General features: G+C 38.2%; 1 protein-coding gene across 1 annotated transcript in view; it reads right to left on the reverse strand.

Moving 5' to 3' along the window:
• RELN (reelin) overlaps positions 1-20677 on the reverse strand; it is a 557548-nt gene that overhangs the window by 70690 nt on the left and 466181 nt on the right. The window contains exons 37-43 of the mRNA XM_040260785.1: positions 17182-17266; positions 16165-16347; positions 13593-13764; positions 13389-13491; positions 10988-11217; positions 2583-2803; positions 65-212 (exon numbers count right to left, since the gene is read on the reverse strand). Of these exons, the coding sequence (XP_040116719.1) occupies positions 65-212; positions 2583-2803; positions 10988-11217; positions 13389-13491; positions 13593-13764; positions 16165-16347; positions 17182-17266 (1142 nt within the window). The remainder of the gene's footprint in view (positions 1-64; positions 213-2582; positions 2804-10987; positions 11218-13388; positions 13492-13592; positions 13765-16164; positions 16348-17181; positions 17267-20677) is intronic.

The following is a 20677-nucleotide window of genomic DNA, read 5'->3' on the forward strand; positions in this document are numbered from 1 at the left end:
CTTGATTACGTTCTGCTACTTTACATTACAAGGTAGTTCTTCAACAGCATTTAAAAATGATTACCTAGCATGTGATAAATCCAGATCCCGTGTCATCAACATGCGTAAGCCATCTTCATTGAAAAAGAGGTTGTTTCCACTGGAAAGGATTCCACACTTCCGAGATGGCTTTCCACCACTCATTAATAAGAATCTATCAGATTCTAGCTGACCTGAAACGAATGGAAAATGTGGTTTACCTATGACCCCAAATATAGCCATATATTTTTAAAAAGAATACGCCAAATGTTTTGTGTAGTTTTAAACTATGAAGTCACAAATATTGAAGTCATAGATTTGGGGGATAAGAGGTCTTTTCAACATTTTAGCTTGTTTGAATTGTTTAACGTTGGCTGCATAATTTAAGAGTCCACATGACAAAGGAAGGGGGCCTTTCCCTAGGATCTATGGTCCAGCCAAACTGTTCCTTTCATTCTGCTCCTTTGCAAAAACAGACATTGGCTGGTCAGAGTGGGTCAGTTCAGAATTAAAGAAGGGTAATGAGACCTTTCCACTGACTTCTTTACTGCGTCCTTGCTACTGAGAGGACAGTATCAGGCCAGTGTTATATAGTATTTTAAAAGCTACAGTTTTAATGTGAGAAATTTAAGTGTAATTTAATATTTCCTATTAAATAATGTCTTTCGAAACCAACTCACCAATCTCTTCAGTTATTCACGTTTTTTGATTGTGGTAAAAGGCATAATACATTAATTTTGCCATTTAACCATTTTAAAATGAATGATTCAATGGCATTTAGTACATTCATAATGTTGTGCAACCAGCACTGCTAGCTAGCTCCAGAATTTTCATTACCCATATAGGAAATCTTGTATCCAGTAAGCAATTGATCTCCTTTTTCCCCTCACCCACCCCCCTGGCAACCATTAATCTTCTTTCTGTTTCTATGGATTTGCCTGTTTTGAGTGCTTCATAAAAATATGACATGTGTTTGACTTCTTCTACTTAGCATAATGCTTTCAAGATTCATCTATACTGCAGCATGTATCAGTATTTCATTCCTTTTTATAACTAAATTTTATTCCATTGTATTGATATACCTAAACCTAACTTTAAAGTATACCTTGAAGCCATAGATACATTGCAAAACATTCGCAGGCAACTTGGGAAAAAAAAAATCAGTCCCAGTTTTCTAACCTAGATATGGACTTCCCTGATGGCTCAGTGGTAAAGAATCCATCTGCAATGTAGAAGATGTGGGTTTGATCCCTAGGGTGGGCAGATCCCCTGGGGAAGGAAATGGCAACCCACTCCAGTATTCTTGCTTGGGAAATCCCATGGACAGAGGAGCCTGGTGGGCTCCAGTATATAGAGTTACAAAGAGTTGGACATGACTTAGTGACTGTTCCACCACCACCACCATTCTAACACACATAGCTATCATATTTAAGACTTTCTCTTATGAGAACGTTTCCCCAACTTTATCAGAGTGCATATCTGATGCATATACAATTGTGAATAATTTCAATCATTATAGTACACGTTTTTCTACGTTGTCATCCAAGATTAACTCTTTATATAGACATTTTCCAAAATTATCATTGATTAGAAATTACATGTGATAGAAAATGGGGCAAAAAAAACCTTACTTTTTCTTAATTATTGTCTTGTTCACTCTTACTGATTTTGTTTCAAAAACGGAATCCTATGAAGTTCAGAACTAAACAAAGGCACAGGTGGTTCCAAATGTAATGAAAAATAATGAAATATTAGGGTGAAATTTAGTAGTTCAGCTGGTAAAGAATCTGCCTGCAAGGCAGGAGACCCTGGTTTGATCCCGGGTCGGGAAGATCTACTGGAGAAGAGATAGGATACCCACTCCAGTATTCTGGCCTGGAGAATTCCATGGACTATATAGTCCTTGGGGTTGCAAGGAGTTGGACATGACTGAGTGACTTTCACTAATGATTACTTTTATATTACAAATTGTGTGTGTGTGTGTGAATTGCTCAGTCGTGTCCAACTCTTTGTGACCCCATGGACTGTAGCCCTCCAGGCTCCTCTGCCTATGGGATTCTCCAGGCAAGAATACTGGAGTGGGTTGCCATTTCCTTCTCTAGGGGATCTTCTGGACCCAGGGATTAAACCCGAGTGTCCTGCATTAAAGGACTGTCTGAGTTACCAGGAAAGCCTAAAAGGCAGAGTGTACCACATGAGAAGACAATATGGTCAAGGATGAAATCTTGAGGAGCACACTTAAAAGCAAGGCTTTAAATAAGTTAAAAACAAACAAACAAACAAACAAAAAAACAAGGCTTCCCTGGTGGCTCAGATGGTAAAGAATCTGCCTGTAATGCAGGAGACCTGGGTTCAATCCCTGAGCTGGAAGATCCCCTGGAGAAGGGAATGGCAACCCACTCCAGTATTCTTGCCTGGGGAATCCCATGGACAGAGAAGCCTGGTGGGATACAGTCCATAAGGTCACAAAGAATCAGACATGACTGAAGTGATAGCACACACAAACTGTGCTTAATGTGTAAATTCTTTCACAAAGTTATATAAGTTTCATAAGAAAAGATTACCTTCAAAATCATCCTTGAGAAAATCAGGATTTTTGGTGCTTATTTTGCAGGTTGGACCTGAATAACCAGGATCACATATACACTTGGTTCCATTGATACAACTCCCGTGTCCATTACACATCTCTTCACATTGTGGACCAATATAGACATTATCAATAGCCCACGTCACTGGCTGTGAGCCAGCAGAATAAAACCCTTGGTACCATCTGAAACGTACAGATCTGGAAAAGAGATACAAGTCTTTCAAAAGCTAACCAACAGAACAGTATCTTCAAAGTAAGCACATCTGATCAGTGAGCAGTGGGCAGTTACCACTTCTGCACCACACTCAAGTAGAAAACAAGGTTCAAATATTCAAGGCCACAAATGACATTCCTCAATCTCTAGGATGTTGCCAATAAAGTTCCTGCTTTCTACAAGCCTTTCCCAATAGTGTCACGGTCAAAACTCCACCTGAGTTTCTATCTTTTTCAACACTGACTTTCTTGGTGAGGCATTTTCCATTAATTAATTAATTATCTATGGGGCTTCCCAGCTCAAATGGTAAAGAATCTTCCTGGAATGCCGGAGACCTGGGTTTGATCCCTGGGTCAGGATGATTCCCTGGAGAAGGGCACGGCAACCCACTCCAGTATTCTTGCCTGGGAGATCCTGTAGACAGAGGAGCCTGGTGAGCTACAGTCCATGGGGTCACAAAGGGTCGGACACGTCTGAGTGATTAACACACACACAAGCTCTGTACAGGCTTCCCTGGTGGCTCAGATGGTAAAGAATCAGCCTGCAATGCAGGAGGCCTGGGTTTGATCCCAGGTCAGGAAGATCCCCTGGAGAAGGGACTCGCAACCCACTCCAGAATTCTTGTCTGGAGAATTCCATGGACAGAGGACCCTGGCAGGCTACTGTCCATGGGCTGGCAAAGAGTTGGACACAACTGAAGTGACTTAGCATGTGTGCTTTGTTAACTAGTCTTTTTTAAATGAACTTAAAATTCTCATAATATAAAAGTAATAATTAACTAAAGTGTACAATTTGGTGGTGTTTAGTACATCCACATTGTTAGCTTGCCATCACCTCCATCAAGTTCCAAGACATTTTCTTCACGCTAAGGAAATACTGCACTTATTAGCAGTCACTTTTGATTCTCCCCTACACCCAGCTCCTGAAAACCACTAAGCTATTTCCTGTCTCAGTGGATTTACCTATTCTAGATATTACATATAAATGGAATCATACACCATGTGACCTCTATTGTCTGGCTTTAATCCCCCATCATAGGTTTTCAGGGTTCATCCATGCTATAGCAAGTATCAGAATTATATTCTTTTTATGACTGAATAATATTACATTGTATGGCTAAATCACCTTATTTATTAATCAACTGATAGACATTTTTTTGTTTCCACTTTTTGGCTACTGTGAATAGTGCTTTTATGAATATTTCTGTACAAATATTTGCTTGAATACTTGTTTTCAATTTTTTGGATAGGATGGTAGTAAATTTGCTGGGTAATATGGTAAATAACTAGCTCTTTAATTTCTCTCTCTTCCATAATTTTGATGGAAGTTCCATTATTATAGCTATCACAGCTGTGAGTATTTAAAAGCACACCTATTTCCCTTTTTGGCTATGAGCTCCTAGAGACCAGTACCCATATTTGTTTCTTTTTTGCAGTCTCTTTTGTGCCAGTGTGGTGTTTCACACATAGCAGATGCTCAGTTAGTGTTTCCTGAATGTCACGTTTTGTGGAAAGCCTTAAGAGCCACACTAGGGTGTTCTGGATTTTGTCCTATTGGCAACAGAGAGCCTCAAAAGATTATTTTAAAGAGATGAATGACAAAGTCAAGTTTATTTTTAGTTAAATGTCTCTCATTTCTTAATTTCTCTTTAAATGAAAGGTAATTTTGCTTTTTACTTGTAAGATGATTGTCCTATCATATTGCTGAAGACAATTTAACTCTTTAGAAATAATCTACATATTTAGGTTGCAGACCAGAAATATTAATAATTGAATATATTATATTATTTATAAAACTCAGTTCAAAGAAGATAGTCTTTTTTCAGAGGAGCTAGATACAGAGATGGTCACACAAGTCACTCCCATCTCTTTCAGAATTTCCCACATTTTATTGTGATCCACACAGTCAAAGGCTTTGGCATAGTCGATAAAGCAGAAATAGATGTTTTTCTGGAACTCTTTTGCTTTCTTGATGATCCAGCGGATGTTGGCAACTTGATCTCCCATTCCTCTGCCTTTTCTAAAACCAGCTTGAACATCTGGAAGTTCACAGTTCACGTATTGCTGAAGCCTGGCTTGGAGAATTTTGAGCATTACTTTACTAGCGTGTGAGATGAGTGCAATTGTGTGGTAGTTTGAGCATTCTTTGGCATTGCCTTTCTTAGAGATTGGAATGAAAACTGACCTTTTCCAGTCCTGTGTGCACTGCTGAGTCTTCCAAATTTGCTGGCATATTGAGTGCAGCACTTTCACAGTATCATCTTTTAGGATTTGAAATAACTCAACTGGAATTCCATCACTTCCACTAGCTTTGTTCGTAGTGATGCTTCCTAAGGCTGATTTGACTTCACAGTCCAGGATGTCTGGCTCTTGGTGAGTGATCACACCATCGTGATTATCTGGGTCTTGAAGATCTTTTTTGTACAGTTCTTCTGTATATTCTTGCCACCTCTTCTTAATATCTTCTGCTTCTGGTCCATACCATACAATGGTATGGTCCATAGGTCCATACCATTTCTGTCCTTTTTTGAGCCCATCGTTGCATGAAATGTTCCCTTGGTATCTCTAATTTTCTTGATGAGATCTCTAGTCTTTCCCATTCTATTGTTTTCCCTTATTTCTTTGCATTGAACACTGAGGAAGGCTTTTTTTTTTTTTTATCTCTCCTTGCTATTCTTTGGAACTCTGCATTCAAATGGGTATATCTTTCCTTTTCTCCTTTGCTTTTTGCTTCTCTTCTTTTCACAGCTATTTGTAAGGCCTCCTCAGACAGCCATTTTGCTTTTTTGCATCTCTTTTTCTTGAATACCAGACCACCTGACCTGCCTCTTGAGAACCCTGTATGCAGGTGAGGAAGCAAAAGTTAGAACTGGACATGGAACAATGGACTGGTTCCAAATAGGAAAAGGCGTACGTCCAGGCTGTATATTGTCACCCTGCTTATTTAACTTTTATACAGAGTACATCATGAGAAACGCTGGGCTGGATGAAGCACAAACTGGAATCAAGATTGCCGGGAGAAATACCAATAACCTCAGATATGCAGATGAGGTTATGGCAGAAAATGAAGAACTAAAGAGCCTCTTGATGAAAGTGAAAGAGGAGAGTGAAAAAGTTGGCTTAAAGCTCAACATTCAGAAAATGAATATCATGGCATCCGGTCCCATTACTTCATGACAAATAGATGGGAAAATAGTGGAAACAGTGGCTGACTTTATTTTTCTGGGCTCCAAAATCACTGCAGATGGTGACTGCAGCCATGAAATTAAAAGATGCTTATTCCTTGCAAGAAAAGTTATGACCAACCTAGGCAGCATATTAAAAAGCAGAGACATTACTTTGCCAACAAAGGTACATCTAATCAAGGCTATGGTTTTTCCAGTAGTCATGTATGGATGTGAGAGTTGGACTGTGAAGAAGGCTGAGCACAGAAGAATTGATGCTTTTGAACTGTGGTGTTGGAGAAGACTCTAGCGAGTCCCTTGGACTGCAAGGAGATCCGACCAGTTCATCCTAAAGGAAATCAGTCCTGGGTATTCATTGGAAGACTGACATTGAAGCTGAAACTCCAGTACTTTGGGCACCTGATATGAAGAACTGACTCATTTGAAAAGACCCTGATGCTGGGAACGATTGAGGGCAGGAGGAAAAGGGGATGATAGAGGATGAGTTGGCTGGATGATATTACCGACTCAATGGACATGAGTTTGGGTAAACTCCAGGAGCTGGTGATGGACAGGGAGGGCTGGCGTGCTGCAATTCATGGAGTCGCAAAGAGTCGGACACGACTGACTGACTGAACTGAACTGACACAAGTCACAAGTGTTAGTCGCTCTGTCGTTCCCAACTCTTTGTGACACTATGGACTGCAGCCCACCAGGGTCCCCTGTCCATAGGATTTTCCAGGCAAGTATACTGGAGTGGGTTGCCACTTCTTTCTCCAGGGGATCTTTCCAACCCAGTGCACTCATATTAGTACCCTATGAATTGGTCTAATTTTCAATTACATAGAAACCAAATTCAGAATAACTTTTTATTTGAGACAGAGAAATTAGAAGTCAGTATCAGAAACATTTATTAGACTTCTAAAGTTTAGTAGGTAGTAAAGCAGACAGAGTCAAGTTTCCACATATAATTTTAACCCTAATTTCATTGTTCATATCAAGACTCCAACTATATTAAGGTGCTCCCAAAATGCCAGTTCATAATTAAATTTTATTATCTAATACCTGTCAGAGTTTAGTCTTGGCAAGAAGCACTTCCTACCTTTTGAACTTTTCAGACTGCTGAGCTGAGGGAAATGGCTGGAGTTTTCCTTTGAACAAAAGCCTACATGGATTTTTTTGAACTTCTTATTATTCAAATGTTCTGAATACAAATGAACCACCTTGGTTGGATATTTATTATTGTTCACCTGTCTTGACACAAAAACTGCAAGCACTATGATAAATGGACTGAAGGGTCTGGTTTCACTGTGGTTCCCCATCTGCTGAAATCTTATTTTGAAAATTTCTCACTGCCACCCTCCCTAGTGAATGTCAGTGTCTGTTCTCCCAAGCTAGTGGTATTCAAAGGATCTGTTTTTTAAATGTAAACTTTAAATTTCAAGCACACAGCAGTGCTTTCATTAAATAGGGGTTTTGGTTGACTCATTATGAAACTGTATAAAGCAAAAGCAATTAGGAAGTTTCAAAGACAAAAAGACTCCAAATGAAAAAGACACAAGGGTGATGTGAATAAAATGTGATAGAAGCTCAATACTTAACGCTTCAAATGTGAATTGACATTTGAAATGGCAAAAAATGCCATTTCTGCACCTGAAACATTTAGTATAGTTTTTTGGTACCTAGTGTCCTGTGAGTGCACATAAAAGGGCAATTTAAACAGGGTAATATATTTTTCTTAGCATCTAGCACTTGTGCCACTATTATGTACCACGCTGAATACAAACCAAGGAATGGTTCACTGAGTTGGAGAAAATTTAACTTTTGCCTTCCAGCAACTCATGCCTGTGTGGGTTAAGAAGAGTGCTAATTGTTTTCCTGAAACAAGGACTAGAGAACACTTCTAAGGCAAATTCTTTTCTGTGCAGAAACTGCTGAAGTCAGTTTGAAAGGTAAGTTGATACAATTGTAAGAGCTGGCACGCCTCCTTAACATATTTACTTTCTTTTTGTAGAAATGAAAATCACATGGAATACAAAGAACAAGATGGTTAAGTTCTGTGCCTTTTATGATTGGAGGAGGCATATTTTAAACTGAATACCAATATCAGTAGGTAAAAATATAGATGTCTGCTTTTCTCTTGCTCAAATTACATCACCACGCCTCATGTATAAGCACAGCCTGGTGGGCAAAATCAGCTGGCAGTGATGCAGGCCCTGGGACACTGGAATGCTGTCCTGGGGTGGGGAGCTTCATTCAGTGCCTCTGTTTGGCAGTGATCTTATTTCATACACCTTTAAAATGGATTATTTTCATGTAGGAACTTTCAGAAGCATGTCTCAGTTGTTAAGACAATCTAAACTCATGGCTTTCACCCTATCTTTATGGTTGTTTTCTATTTAACCTAATTCTTACCTGAGCCATTGGAAGAAATTAACAGTCCACTAAAAAGAAAACCTGCAGCTTTTCACAATACCATAATGACCATGGTATTGGTCACAGGTGCTAAAGTGATTGGCTATCCAACCATTTTTCCCTGTCTACACTGCCCAGAAGGGCTTCCCAGGTGGCTTAGTGGTAAAGAATCTGCCTATAATGTAGGAGACACGGGTTTGACTCCTGGGTTGGGAAGATCTCCTGGAGAAGGAAATGACAACCCACTCCAATATTCTTGCCTGGGAAATCCCATGGACCAAGGAACTGGAGGGCTACAGTCCATTGGGTCACAAAAGAGTCAGACATGACTTAGCGACTAAACAACAGTAGTACTTCCCATAAACATGGACTTTGGGCATCCATCCCTCTGTTGCAGCTCTTGGTCTTTTGGCCATAGCTGACTGGCTCAGATTTTCTTTTCTAGAAATGTAGAATTAAGAATTCTAGAAAGTGAAAGCTGGAGTTTGATGAGTGATGTTACTATTAGCATGATAAAAAGGATCACAAACTCCTTTTGCTGATGTCCTCACACTTTCTCAGTGGAGTCCATGATTTCCTAGCATGTTTCTAATAAGTTCTTCCACTGCTTTGGTAAGCCTCTTTATATTTCTTGCAACATATAATCCTAAATAACACAATTGATTTTGTGTAAAAGTTTTTTCCTGAGCTATTTCCCCCTGATAATTCTTATATAGACAGGTTCACACCCTACCTCCATACACCCTAATAGCAGCTTTCTGGTTGTGCTGACTGAGTCATCAGCTCTATCTATTCTTATGGTCTTCAGAGATTCTCCTTGCTTCCTCGACTATCACTTCTAAAGAATCTTGAGAATATTTTATTTAGTAATGATTATTTTTTTACAAAAATTAGATTTTCTAATAATTAGAACAGTATCCTGGTGTAACAGTAAGAATTAATAAATGATATACTCAATAGTACAAAATATTAGAGCCCTTAGTAATCAAATTTTGCTGATGGTATCATGAGGAGTGAATGGATTTATGTTCAAAGAAAACGAAGACTTTTGAAGATTCACTTTCACCCTTTTGGAAAAGTGCTAGGTATTAGTAGTTTCACTTGAAGACTTGAGACTTCTAATTATGCTGAGTTTCACATGGGGAATGTAAGTCTATCCCCATCTTGAAAGTATAATATTAGTACTTTTTTTTTTAATACCTGAAAGAGTTAAGTTCTTTATTCTGAGGGAAAAGACAAATTCTGAAGTAGGCTACTTTGTTGACTTTCTCTTTGTTCACCTGTATTATAAGTTTTATTTTTTGAACTATACTTTTCATATTTATTGGGATTGAAGTTCTTTACTTCCAAATAACTTTTCAATGGAAGAGTCACATATATGTAATAAGAATACTGAGAGAGGTTGAAAAAATAGAAATACTTGGGGGAAGAGTCCTTGCTGCTGCTGCTAAGTCGCTTCAGTCGTGTCCAACCCTGTGCGACCCCATAGACGGCGGCCCACCAGGCTCCCCCGTCCCTGGGATTCTCCAGGCAAGAACACTGGAGTGGGTTGCCATTGCCTTCTCCATATATATATATATATATATATATATATATATATACACACACACACACACACACACAAGCACTCTTCCTGGAGAAAGCAATGGCAACCCACTCCAGTACTCTTGCCTGGAAAATCCCATGGGCGGAGGCGCCTGGTGGGCTGCAGTCCATGGGGTCGTTAGGAGTCGGACACGATTGGGTGACTTCCTTTTCACTTTTCACTTTCATGCATTGGAGAAGGAAATGGCAAGCCACTCCAGTGTTCTTGCCTGGAGAATCCCAAGGATGGGGGAGCCTGGTGGGCCGCCGTCTATGGGTTGCACAGGGTCAGACATGACTGAAGTGACTTAGCATACATATATATATATATTTTTTTTATGAAACACCTGGAGTATTCTGTGGGCTTCCACCCTTCATATGAGCCTTCTCCTTGCACAAAAGATATAAACAGATATTTGAAAGTAAAACTTCTAACTGCATTTAAATTGTGAGGTGGGGGACAGATTATAATACTGGGGAAAAACTATATTTCTGTTGCTTCTTAATTGATCTAATAAAGACCCATGTAGATATGAACCTCAGGACAGGGTGCTGCCTATGGTGTGCTCTTTTAAATCTATCTTCAAGCCCAATGTTCTTTAGCTTCCCAGGAGGCTCAGTGGTAAAAGAATCCACCTGCCAATGCAAGAGACACAGGAGACGTGGGTTTGATCCCTGGGTTAGGAGGATCCCTGGAGTAGGAAATGGCAATCTACCCCAGTATTCTTGCCCAGAAAATTCCATGGACAGAGGAGTTTGGAGGGCTATAGTCCATGTAGTCACAAAGAGTTGGACAGAACGGAGCACACACACACACTCAAACCATGAATTAGCAGTATGTCAGCTCAATGTCCTATGTTTTAAACATTCACTGATCTGCTTTCAGTGGAGAACTGAGCAAGAAACGTAAGGTGGACATTTCCCTGATAAAGTGGCGAGTCAACCATGAGATCATGAAGAAAACTGTGAAATGAGAAAAACATGGCTGGAAGCAGCAGGTCCTTACCCACAAAGGTGCAGCTTCCCGAAGTGCACGAGCTCCCTCCTCCAGCCCTGGGTGGTCCCCGCATAATAGGTGCTGCTCGGGTGGTGCTCAGTGGAGCACAAGGAGCTGACCTGGCCACTGCTGTGGTAGCAGAGGGGGAGCAGCAGGTGCCAGGTTGCCCCGAGGTCCCTGGAGAATTCCAGTCTGACCGGATCAGCAGAGGAGCTATCAGTTGAGCATCCAACATTGATCTTGACGAAGAAGAAAAAAATGGTACAAATTACCTCAGAGCAACAAGCCTTGAAATGATTCACCACTTCATTATTTTCTCGAAGGTCCATTTTCCTGGGAACTGTCTTGCTGAAATATTTAACACCATGAAATTCTGTTTTGCCTGAGTAATATTGCATATTACCTTTAAATAATACTTTTTCATAAAGAACCTCAAAGGGCCTCATGAAAAATTTATTTTCCCTCATTTTTATAAAAAGCTAGGAAGTGAATAAGGCAGAGACTGGCATGGAATTCCAAAATTTACCTTTAGCCCACATTCACTGCCAAGCCATACAAACTGTAGTGAAAAGGTTGTTTCTCTAATTTTAACCATTAGCTTTTTTTCAGACTGCTGGATGGGAAGACCTTCTATTTTTCATCTTGTGACACCTTCAAACAATTTCGTTTTGCACATGGAGAATCTTCAGTATGTTTTCAATATTAAAACAGAATGAAATAAAATTGTTGTCACCATTTCCCTGGCATAGTGAGAACATTCTCAGAAAGGACTTTTTAAATGTGAGGGAAACAATCACTTCATTCCTTTTTCGTGCTTTCAAGTGAATTAAACTAAAACTTAAACAAATGCATGCGATTCTTTTCATGAAAAAAATTTCCCTCTTCCAACTGGGATTAACACTTTTCTTGCTGTCATAGCAACTGGATATATTTCTATAATTTTTGCTCTTGTTGAAGTTACTCCTCTTTTCTTCTGATGGGTAAACTATTCTGATGAGTAAACTTCTCAGCTATAGGGATTTGTTTCTACCTAGATTCTTTTGGTAACAGAACTCTTGAAAGGGCCACAGGTATTACTTTTTATTAACATTTAACGCATAAATAATAGAAAATATAAAAGAAGGTTATATAAGTAACTTAAAAATTAGAAAATATAATAGAAAGCTTAAAATAGAGAATAATTTCTCCACTAAGGCATCATTTGATCTCTGATTTTAAGATGAAAGAAACAACTCTAATTTAGAGGATACAATTAATCTAGCAAATATTAAAAATTTTGTTGACACAATTAGGCACTAATTTAAGCCTGTCCAAAGACTAGTACAGGTTTCAACCATGAAACAAGTATCTTCAGAAGTTAAGACTATTGAACCTTAGCCCAATGTATCTTTGGTTCTGCTGATTTTATCTAAGTTAATACATTTGAATCAGTTCTGATGAGATGGATGAAACTGGAGCCGATTATACAGAGTGAAGTAAGCCAGAAAGAAAAACACCAATACAGTATACTAACACATATATATGGAATTTAGAAAGATGGCAATGATGACCCTGTATGCAGGACAGCAAAAAAGACACAGATGTGTATAGCGGACTTTTGGACTCAGAGGGAGAGGGAGAGGGTGAGATGATTTGGGAGAATGGCATTGAAACACGTATAATATCATGTAAGAATCGAATCGCCAGTCTAAGTCCGATGCAGGATACGGCATGCTTGGGGCTGGTACACGGGGATGACCCAGAGAGATATTGTGGGGAGGGGAGTGGGAGGGGGGTTCATGTTTGGGAACGCATGTACACCCGTGGTGGATTCATGTCAATGTATGGCAAAACCAATACAGAATTGTAAAGTAAAATAAAAAAGAAAGAAAGAAAAAAAAAAAGTGAAGCCAAGAAAAAAAAATTTTTTTTCTATACATTTTAAATTTCTGTCTTGAAAAATAAAAGGAGTCCATAAAGAGTAATGAAATATACAGAAATTAAAAAAATAGTAAGTATTATTTTATCTGTAAAATTCATGACATCATGATAAATATTAAACAAAAGTGCTGTCCTGGTATAGACTATAATCACACTAACCTGAGTCTTAAGTAACACATAAATATTGTGAAAATAGCACTAGAATAGTATATTCCTTTTCATTTTTATAATGTTTGAAATAATTTATTTTGACAATTTCTCATTGTAGTAGGTGAGGAAATTATGTCATAAAGGACTAAAAATTCAGAAATAAACTTTAGTAGGATAATACATTCTACTAATAAAAATGAATTATGATGTAAAACCTCTTTTGTCCTTGTACAAAAATGGAAAGTCATAATGCATGAAATCATCTGAGATTTTCCTTCTCTTTCCTAGCTTTTATTCAAGATAAAATTTAAAGCATTACTAATAGAACAAAGTCAAGTACCTCAAACTGTATGATGGTGTTCTCATTCACATTCAGGTCACGAGTAGTAATGGAATGCTCACCAACTTCATTGGAAACAAACACCATAGCTGAATCTTCCTCACTGTTATACAAGAAAACAACAAGGAATCCATTTAGGCAAAAGCTCATTGTGATCTCTACAGAGCAGTGGCTTTATTTTTAACTTTTCAATTAAATACTTACGGTGCTCCTTTGGAAGAATATGGGCAATAAAGACCAATGTTACCACCAGGATAGAAAAACCAATTGTCTTCTCTGGGCCCAAAGTCAAAAGTATCCAGAAGCATCACGGGGTTATGTAAATTATTTCCATCAATGATGAAGTCATCAACAATCCAGATTTCTTCTTTCTTACCTATGGCATTTTTGGATAAAGCAAGTTTTTCAAAGGTGAAAACTGGATGAACATTTTTGCTCAAAGGAAGAAAGGACAGAAGGAACTCAGTAACTATTGGTTTAAACATATGCCTTCTAGACAAAGAAGCACAAACTATACAATACTGTGTTATCAGATTAAAGTGTAGAAAAAATTATGCTTTCAATCCTTTTAAGTTGACACTGCATCAAAGAACCTCACTAATTTCAGAAGACTGGTAAGAGTTTGCTTCCTTTCCTGTCACAGCAGTGCTATGGTACAATGGACCCTCCAGCAGCAAGAGAGGGCTTTGAGTCATGCCTTCATGGTTTAGGGGAATCTGTAACATGCCTGAATCTATGAGGATGGATGGTCAGCCTGTGGATTTATAAATGAGTTACACTAACTAGTCTATTTATGGAGCAACCCAGGATATTTTCGTGGAGAAGGCAATGGCAACCCACTCCAGTACTCTTGCCTGGAAAATCCCATGGACAGAGGAGCCTGGTAGGCTGCAGTCCATGGGGTCGCTAAGAGTCGGACATGACTGAGTGACTTTACTTTCACTTTTCACTTTCCTGCACTGGAGAAAGAAATGGCAGCCCACTCCAGTGTTCTTGCCTGGAGAATCCCAGGGATGCGGGAGCCTGGTGAGCTGCCATCTATGGGGTTGCACAGGGTCAGACATGACTGAAACAACTTAGCAGCAGCAGCACCAGGATATTCTAGAGTCAAATCATGACTTAGAATCATGTTTCCTTTAGGCTTAAGGACCATGGCCATTACAACACTGGCTTGCTGTGCAGCTTTATTTAATTATTAAAAACTACACAGAAGAAAACATTCTGTTATATGTTACTTTATTTTTCCCTTAATGTTTTTCAAAACATGTAAGTTTAGTTGGAGCTATATGGGAACATACAGAAAATTAAGAAAATCACTCTTTAGGCTGTCATAGAATTTGATTCAGCAACTCAGGTAGTGTGTTTAAATAAGATATTTGCTGTTTTATTGCTAAGTCATGTCCAACTCTTTTGTGACCCCATGAACTGTATTCCACCAGGCTCCTCTGTCCATGGGATTTTCCAGGCAAAAATACTGGGATGGGTTGCCATTTCCTTCTCCAGGGGATCTTCCCAACCCAGGGATCAAACCCGGGCCTCCTGCATTGCAGGTAGATTCTTTACCCCTGAGCCACCTGAGAAGCCCAAGGAAGATATTACTGAGTAGATAAGAAGGGCAAGCCCAGTGCTTTTGCAAAACACTGCTTGGATTGAACTGGAAACGAGGTGATAAAACCATGCCAAGCAGAAACAACAAGGTTCCCCAAGGTTGCTTCTTCACTGATTCCTACTTTTAGTAGAATTCTTATAAAATATATAAAAGGATCTATAAATAGAAGCCTACAAAAACAATCTGATGATTTAAATGAAGTCACATGTGCCTTTCCCTCTCTAATCCTGTCACTGTTCTAATCCTAGTAGCTTTCTTCCCTTTTCTTGTTTTGGAAGCAATTGGTGAAAGAAATGAAGGCAAATTGGTAAGCATTCCAAACATAATATGAAGACAACTATCCTCTGGACTGTAAAACAGGCTGCATTTTTGGACTGAGCGATTATACAAGATTATTTTCTCTGTTCACAATAAGTTACAATTATTTTATTTTTTGACTTACTGGTTATAAAGGAAACATTCAGGTTAAGTTTTAGAGATGGCAGTACATTTTTCTTATCCACTTCTGTGTTACCTTTTAAGAATTCGCTTAATATGACATCTCTGTGCTTACCTAGGCCATTAAAGGTACAGTTTGGTAGAGTCTGGTTCTTTATAAAAAGCAGTTAATAGAAATACAAGAAGCAATAAAACATTACAAATCTGTAAAATTGTTTTTTTATAAGCATTTGAAAATGCTGTTAAATTATACATTCACTTTAACTTATCACTGAGTCAAGTGTATATGACAGAATATTTTATCTCAGGCACTATCTGCTTGGTGTCAGTTCCTCTTTGTCATGGCATTTTGCTCTAACATTGTTCTGTCTCATTAACGAAGTGCCGCACTCAGAACTATGTATTCCTAAATGAATTCAGTAAAAAATGTAGTTACAACTGATGAGTACCTAATGATAGAGCTGGATTATTTTTTAAAAAGCATAACTCTATGACAGGATTTAGCTATATTTGCATAGGAATCAAACAAGAAGATAATATATAGTCAAATATGAAGGTAGAGATATATAAAGCTAAATATTCCTTGAAACTCCTCAAAAGTGAAGCATGCAAAATGTGCTATTGACAGCGAAGTCACTTAGCTGACAAACACTTCCTCCACACCTTAGGCGAAAGCACGTTAACATGCCACAGTCAGTTTTGACCATAGGAGAACTTAAGCATTTTTACCATTATTATAAGGTTGCCAGAGTCTGAATCTTGTAGCGTTGGTTTGGGCAGTGTATGGCAAGGGAACATTAATGAAAAGTATGTTGGTAGTTTGAGGGAAGTAAAATTCATCCATCAGATGCCAGGTGATTCCCCCATTGATGGAGAATTGCAATAGAATCGAATGAGACCTCTCTGGGGTACCTAGAAAGAAGAAAACACAGGCATAAACACATTGTGATAAAAACGGGAATAGTGTACAATCTTAGACTTTTTTTTTTTGTATCAATGCATAACCTGACTTGCATTCACGTAGATGCTTTACAGTCCAAATACTTCTGAGGCAAGCTGAAGTGATGATGGGTTGCAATTTCTGGATAAATAGATCTCAAAACACACATCAAATCTTGGATTTTTCACACAGTACTATCTCCTTTTTTTTCCTCAATATGAACACATATCTTTCTATATTTCATTTAGGAAATATTATGTCAAAAATTTTTGATTCTATAGGCTTCACAGCTCTACAAAGGGTCAAACATTTATATCTCAGGATATTATCAAAAGTCTACTTGAAAATTCCCTGTATCCAAATGATATTATTTGTCAGGAAAATTATTTAGTTTAATATGAAAGGTCAGAATGACAGAGTTGGCTTTAGGGGTTTACATCTGTGAAAGAAAATCCCAAGTTTCCAAAAGCTAAATTTTTAAAATTTAAATTTCTTTCAGCTAGAAATAAGTGGTGAAAAAAAGATTCAAGGATGTGATGATAAATTTAACCAGCAGAGGACTAGTATGATTACTATTTCTGTATGAAATCATTATAAAATAAGTAGTAATCTTACCCCAACATTAAAATGAATATATATTATAGAAGAACATTTGCAAACACTTATGCACTCAAATTTATGTTGGCTCTCCCATAGAACAAAATTTATGGGCCTAAAATCTGTTATTTCTTTGCGGAGGAGGAATCGTGCATGGGGAAATTTGCTTGAAGGGAAATAGTGAATTCATACCCACAGAAATGACTTACTTTTTGCTATAAATCGAAGTGAGAACTGGACATACATCGTATTGGTACAGTCTAGATCTCTTGAAATGAGCATCCGTAGTCCTTCCTGCAAACAAAAAACACACATGTTAAGCAATCTTACTTTATTTGCGAGAGTATTTTCCTTTGATTTTATATATCTAACTTATATTAGCTAAATAATAGATGCATAATGATCAAGAGACAATACTTGGTCCAGTTTGGAAGGAAAAATTGATCATTTCCCCTTTAAATGGCTTTCATTCCCTATGCTTGAATAAAAACATTTCATTGGCTCAACTTTAAGTCACACTTTGCTGTGACTTTTATAGAAAGCAGTGCAAAAATGATACCATTATATACCTATAAGCCTTTTTAAAAAACAGCCTCCTTTGATCACAGCATGTTGTGAGAGGAGTAAAGAGGAAACAGACGGAAAATGTGCCAGCTCCTGCTGGAAGCTAGGAACTAATAGGTAACTTTTTCAGGGTTCCAAAGAGTCTTAGGAACTTACTCCTTTGCGTGCTCTGACAGCCCCAGGAGGCTCTCATTCAGGCTGACACAACACCCTCCAGTTGGTCAAGTTAAATAAGGCGTAACTAAGCAAGTCCCTAAGCCCAGGCTGGAAGCGCTCATGCAGAGAAGCCAAGGAAGGCGGAAAGTGATCACACTGGCTTTAGTAATTTTTCTGCTAATTAACTATTTCTGGTTGTCTGGGATTGACAGCTCCACAGCTTGTTTTCTCCACGTATGCAGGATTGCAGTGACAGCCCAGTAAAATAGAATTTCTCTATGCAAATATCCTGGGTACTAACAGGCCTTCAGCTTCTCAAGTACGACTCTGAATGAACTGGCTCCTTGGTGGTATAGGGCTGGCTGGTACTGAGGGGACACTGTACTGTCTGCTGGCTTCCTAATTATCAGCTAACAGATACCAAGTGGAATTTAATGTAGAGGAAGCAAATTCTTCCTCTTCTTAATATTTATCATATAATACATTCTTCAATAGCTGAAACATTTTAAATAAGACTAATTTTGTAATGGGCTTCTCCATTATAGAGCAACCACATATTGAGTGCCCACAACATTCTGGGTTCTAAAAGAACCCTATTCTTTTATACCTATCACTCATAAGAGAAACATATTATTATCTTCCTGTTGCACATAAGGAAATGGAAAATCTGAGAAGATCAGTAATTTGCTCAAGATTGCAAAAGTGATGATAGTAGAATTCAAACTCAAATATGTCAGATTCTGAAACTTATCCTCCATCCTTTATAAAATATCAGTGTTTGTTTATTAAATCATCTTTTGGTTTGGGGAGAGATATCTAGATAATGCTAAATTCAGAATTTGAGAATTATTTGATATCATAATGAAAAAGCAACTGCATTTATACAAAGCATAGATTCAAACTTCCAGGATTGAAGGTGGTTGTGTAAAAGCCTTATATTTCCACTCTTATTTTTCTTTTATCTTAATAATTCACTGCTCTGCTCAGTCCATAATGCTGACATTCCTACATTGCCTATCCTTCATGTCTTGAAGTCTTTACCCTTTCCCTCATACACTTATCAGCTTAAGGCCTTATGTATTTTCATAGCTTGGAGCCATGTAGAGGTTAAGGCCATGGGAAAAGGTCACTTCATCTTACAATGAAAAAGCTTCGAGGTGGGTAGTTAACAGATACAGTTCATAAATATCCTTTGACAACATCAAGATAAAGGAATATGATTACTCTTCACCCTTGATTATAGAAGGTGAGTATAAACTTGCTCCCATGTATCTTGTAAGAGCAATTTTGTTGAAAGTCAGCATGATCTGAAGTATGAAAGCATCTTTCTTTCACATTTAAAATTTTATTTACAGTTAATTACTTGATATGGAAAATTGCCCAGTGGAACTGTATTGCCTGCTTCTACATATATTCCAGCTCATACAGATGCTTCTTTTCTGATCCTCTTCCAGCTTCAATAATCCATCTGTGCTAAATGCAAAGCTATTTTAATAGCAGATAGCACTCCTGAATCTATAAACATTGAAAAGAAACTATCGTTTCCTTTTTCACAAAAGAATGCCTTTCTAGGTCAAACTACAACCTACTGAATGGCATATGTCGAGCCTTCTTTGCATCTTGCAGGACTGATAGATAGTATATGTCCAATACATATAATGCTTGGCTGCCCTTGCATTTGGACGGCTAAAGAGAAAATATTTAATACTAATATAAAAGACTATATGTTTCCCTTGTTCATAGGATCTAGAGACCAGGTTAATTTACTGCTTAAAATTTTATCAGGTAAAGATATTTGAATCACAGGATTTACCTGTTGTGGTCTTGTCAATTGCTTCAAATAGATAGTGGTAATGAGAGCTAAAGCCTCAGACAAGAATTAAAATACACACAATCAAAACAGCAGTCTCTATCCTGAAATGTCCTACCTCAATTTCTTCAGTCACTTACCGCTCCTAGGGACTTGTAAATCTCCCTGACCCCTAAAGTGTTTTTTCTATCTCATCTAAAAACTTGAGAAGAATTCTGGACTCAAACAAGAATGATAGCCAGCATCTATTAACTACAATTGAAAAACTTCCAGGGTGTCTAATTTTCTAAATGTCAGGTGTTAATCATCAAGGTTGTACAGAGACCCATGCGGATTTTTGTTAAAGATTTCATTTGCACACCTAGATTAGCCAATTGCCCCAGCTGAGAGGGGCAGGATGTGGCGCGTATTCACATACGAAGATGTGCCAGCTCAGCACAGATTCACATAATTGCTTAATAACCGTCTAACCAACATTTAGGTTGAAATACAAAAAATACACTAATGATGTTTGAGAAAGCTATTTAACTTGACTTAAATGTTAGGTTTTCTTAGAGTCACCAAATGGTTGTGTTGGCAGGAGGAAAAGAAAGAAAATGGAAATAAAAAGCAAAGATCTTCCATAAAGTCATTTAGAAAAATATTTCAAATTAAATATCTGAAAACACACAAAATATTACATTCTAGATGCCAAGATTCTAGAAATAGTGTATATATAATTTTTACATATGTAATTCCAGCAGAATGTAAGGAAGGTCTGATTACCAAAGCAAGGGAAGAGTTTAATGCCCTGCTGCTGCTGCTGCTGCTAAGTCACTTCAGTTGTGTCCAGCTCTGTGTGACCCCATAGACGACAGCCCACCAAGCTCTGCCGTCCTTGGGATTCTCCAGGCAAGAACACTGGAGTGGGTTGCCATTTCCTTCTCCAATGCATGAAAGTGAAAAGTGAAAGTGAAGTTGCTCAGTCGTGTCTAACTCTTAGCGACCCCATGGACTGCAGCCTACCAGGCTCCTCCGTCCATGGGATTTTCCAGGCAAGAGTACTGGAATGGGCTGCTATTGCCTTTTCCGGTTTCATGCCCAAGTGATCATAAAAAATGATCTCAGTCGATATAAGAGGAAACATGATATGTGTTAGAAGACAGTAACAGTATATACAATAATATATCATCTGA

Source organism: Oryx dammah, unplaced genomic scaffold, assembly GCF_014754425.2.
Source record: "Oryx dammah isolate SB20612 unplaced genomic scaffold, SCBI_Odam_1.1 HiC_scaffold_18, whole genome shotgun sequence".
NCBI classification, from domain to species: domain Eukaryota; kingdom Metazoa; phylum Chordata; class Mammalia; order Artiodactyla; family Bovidae; genus Oryx; species Oryx dammah.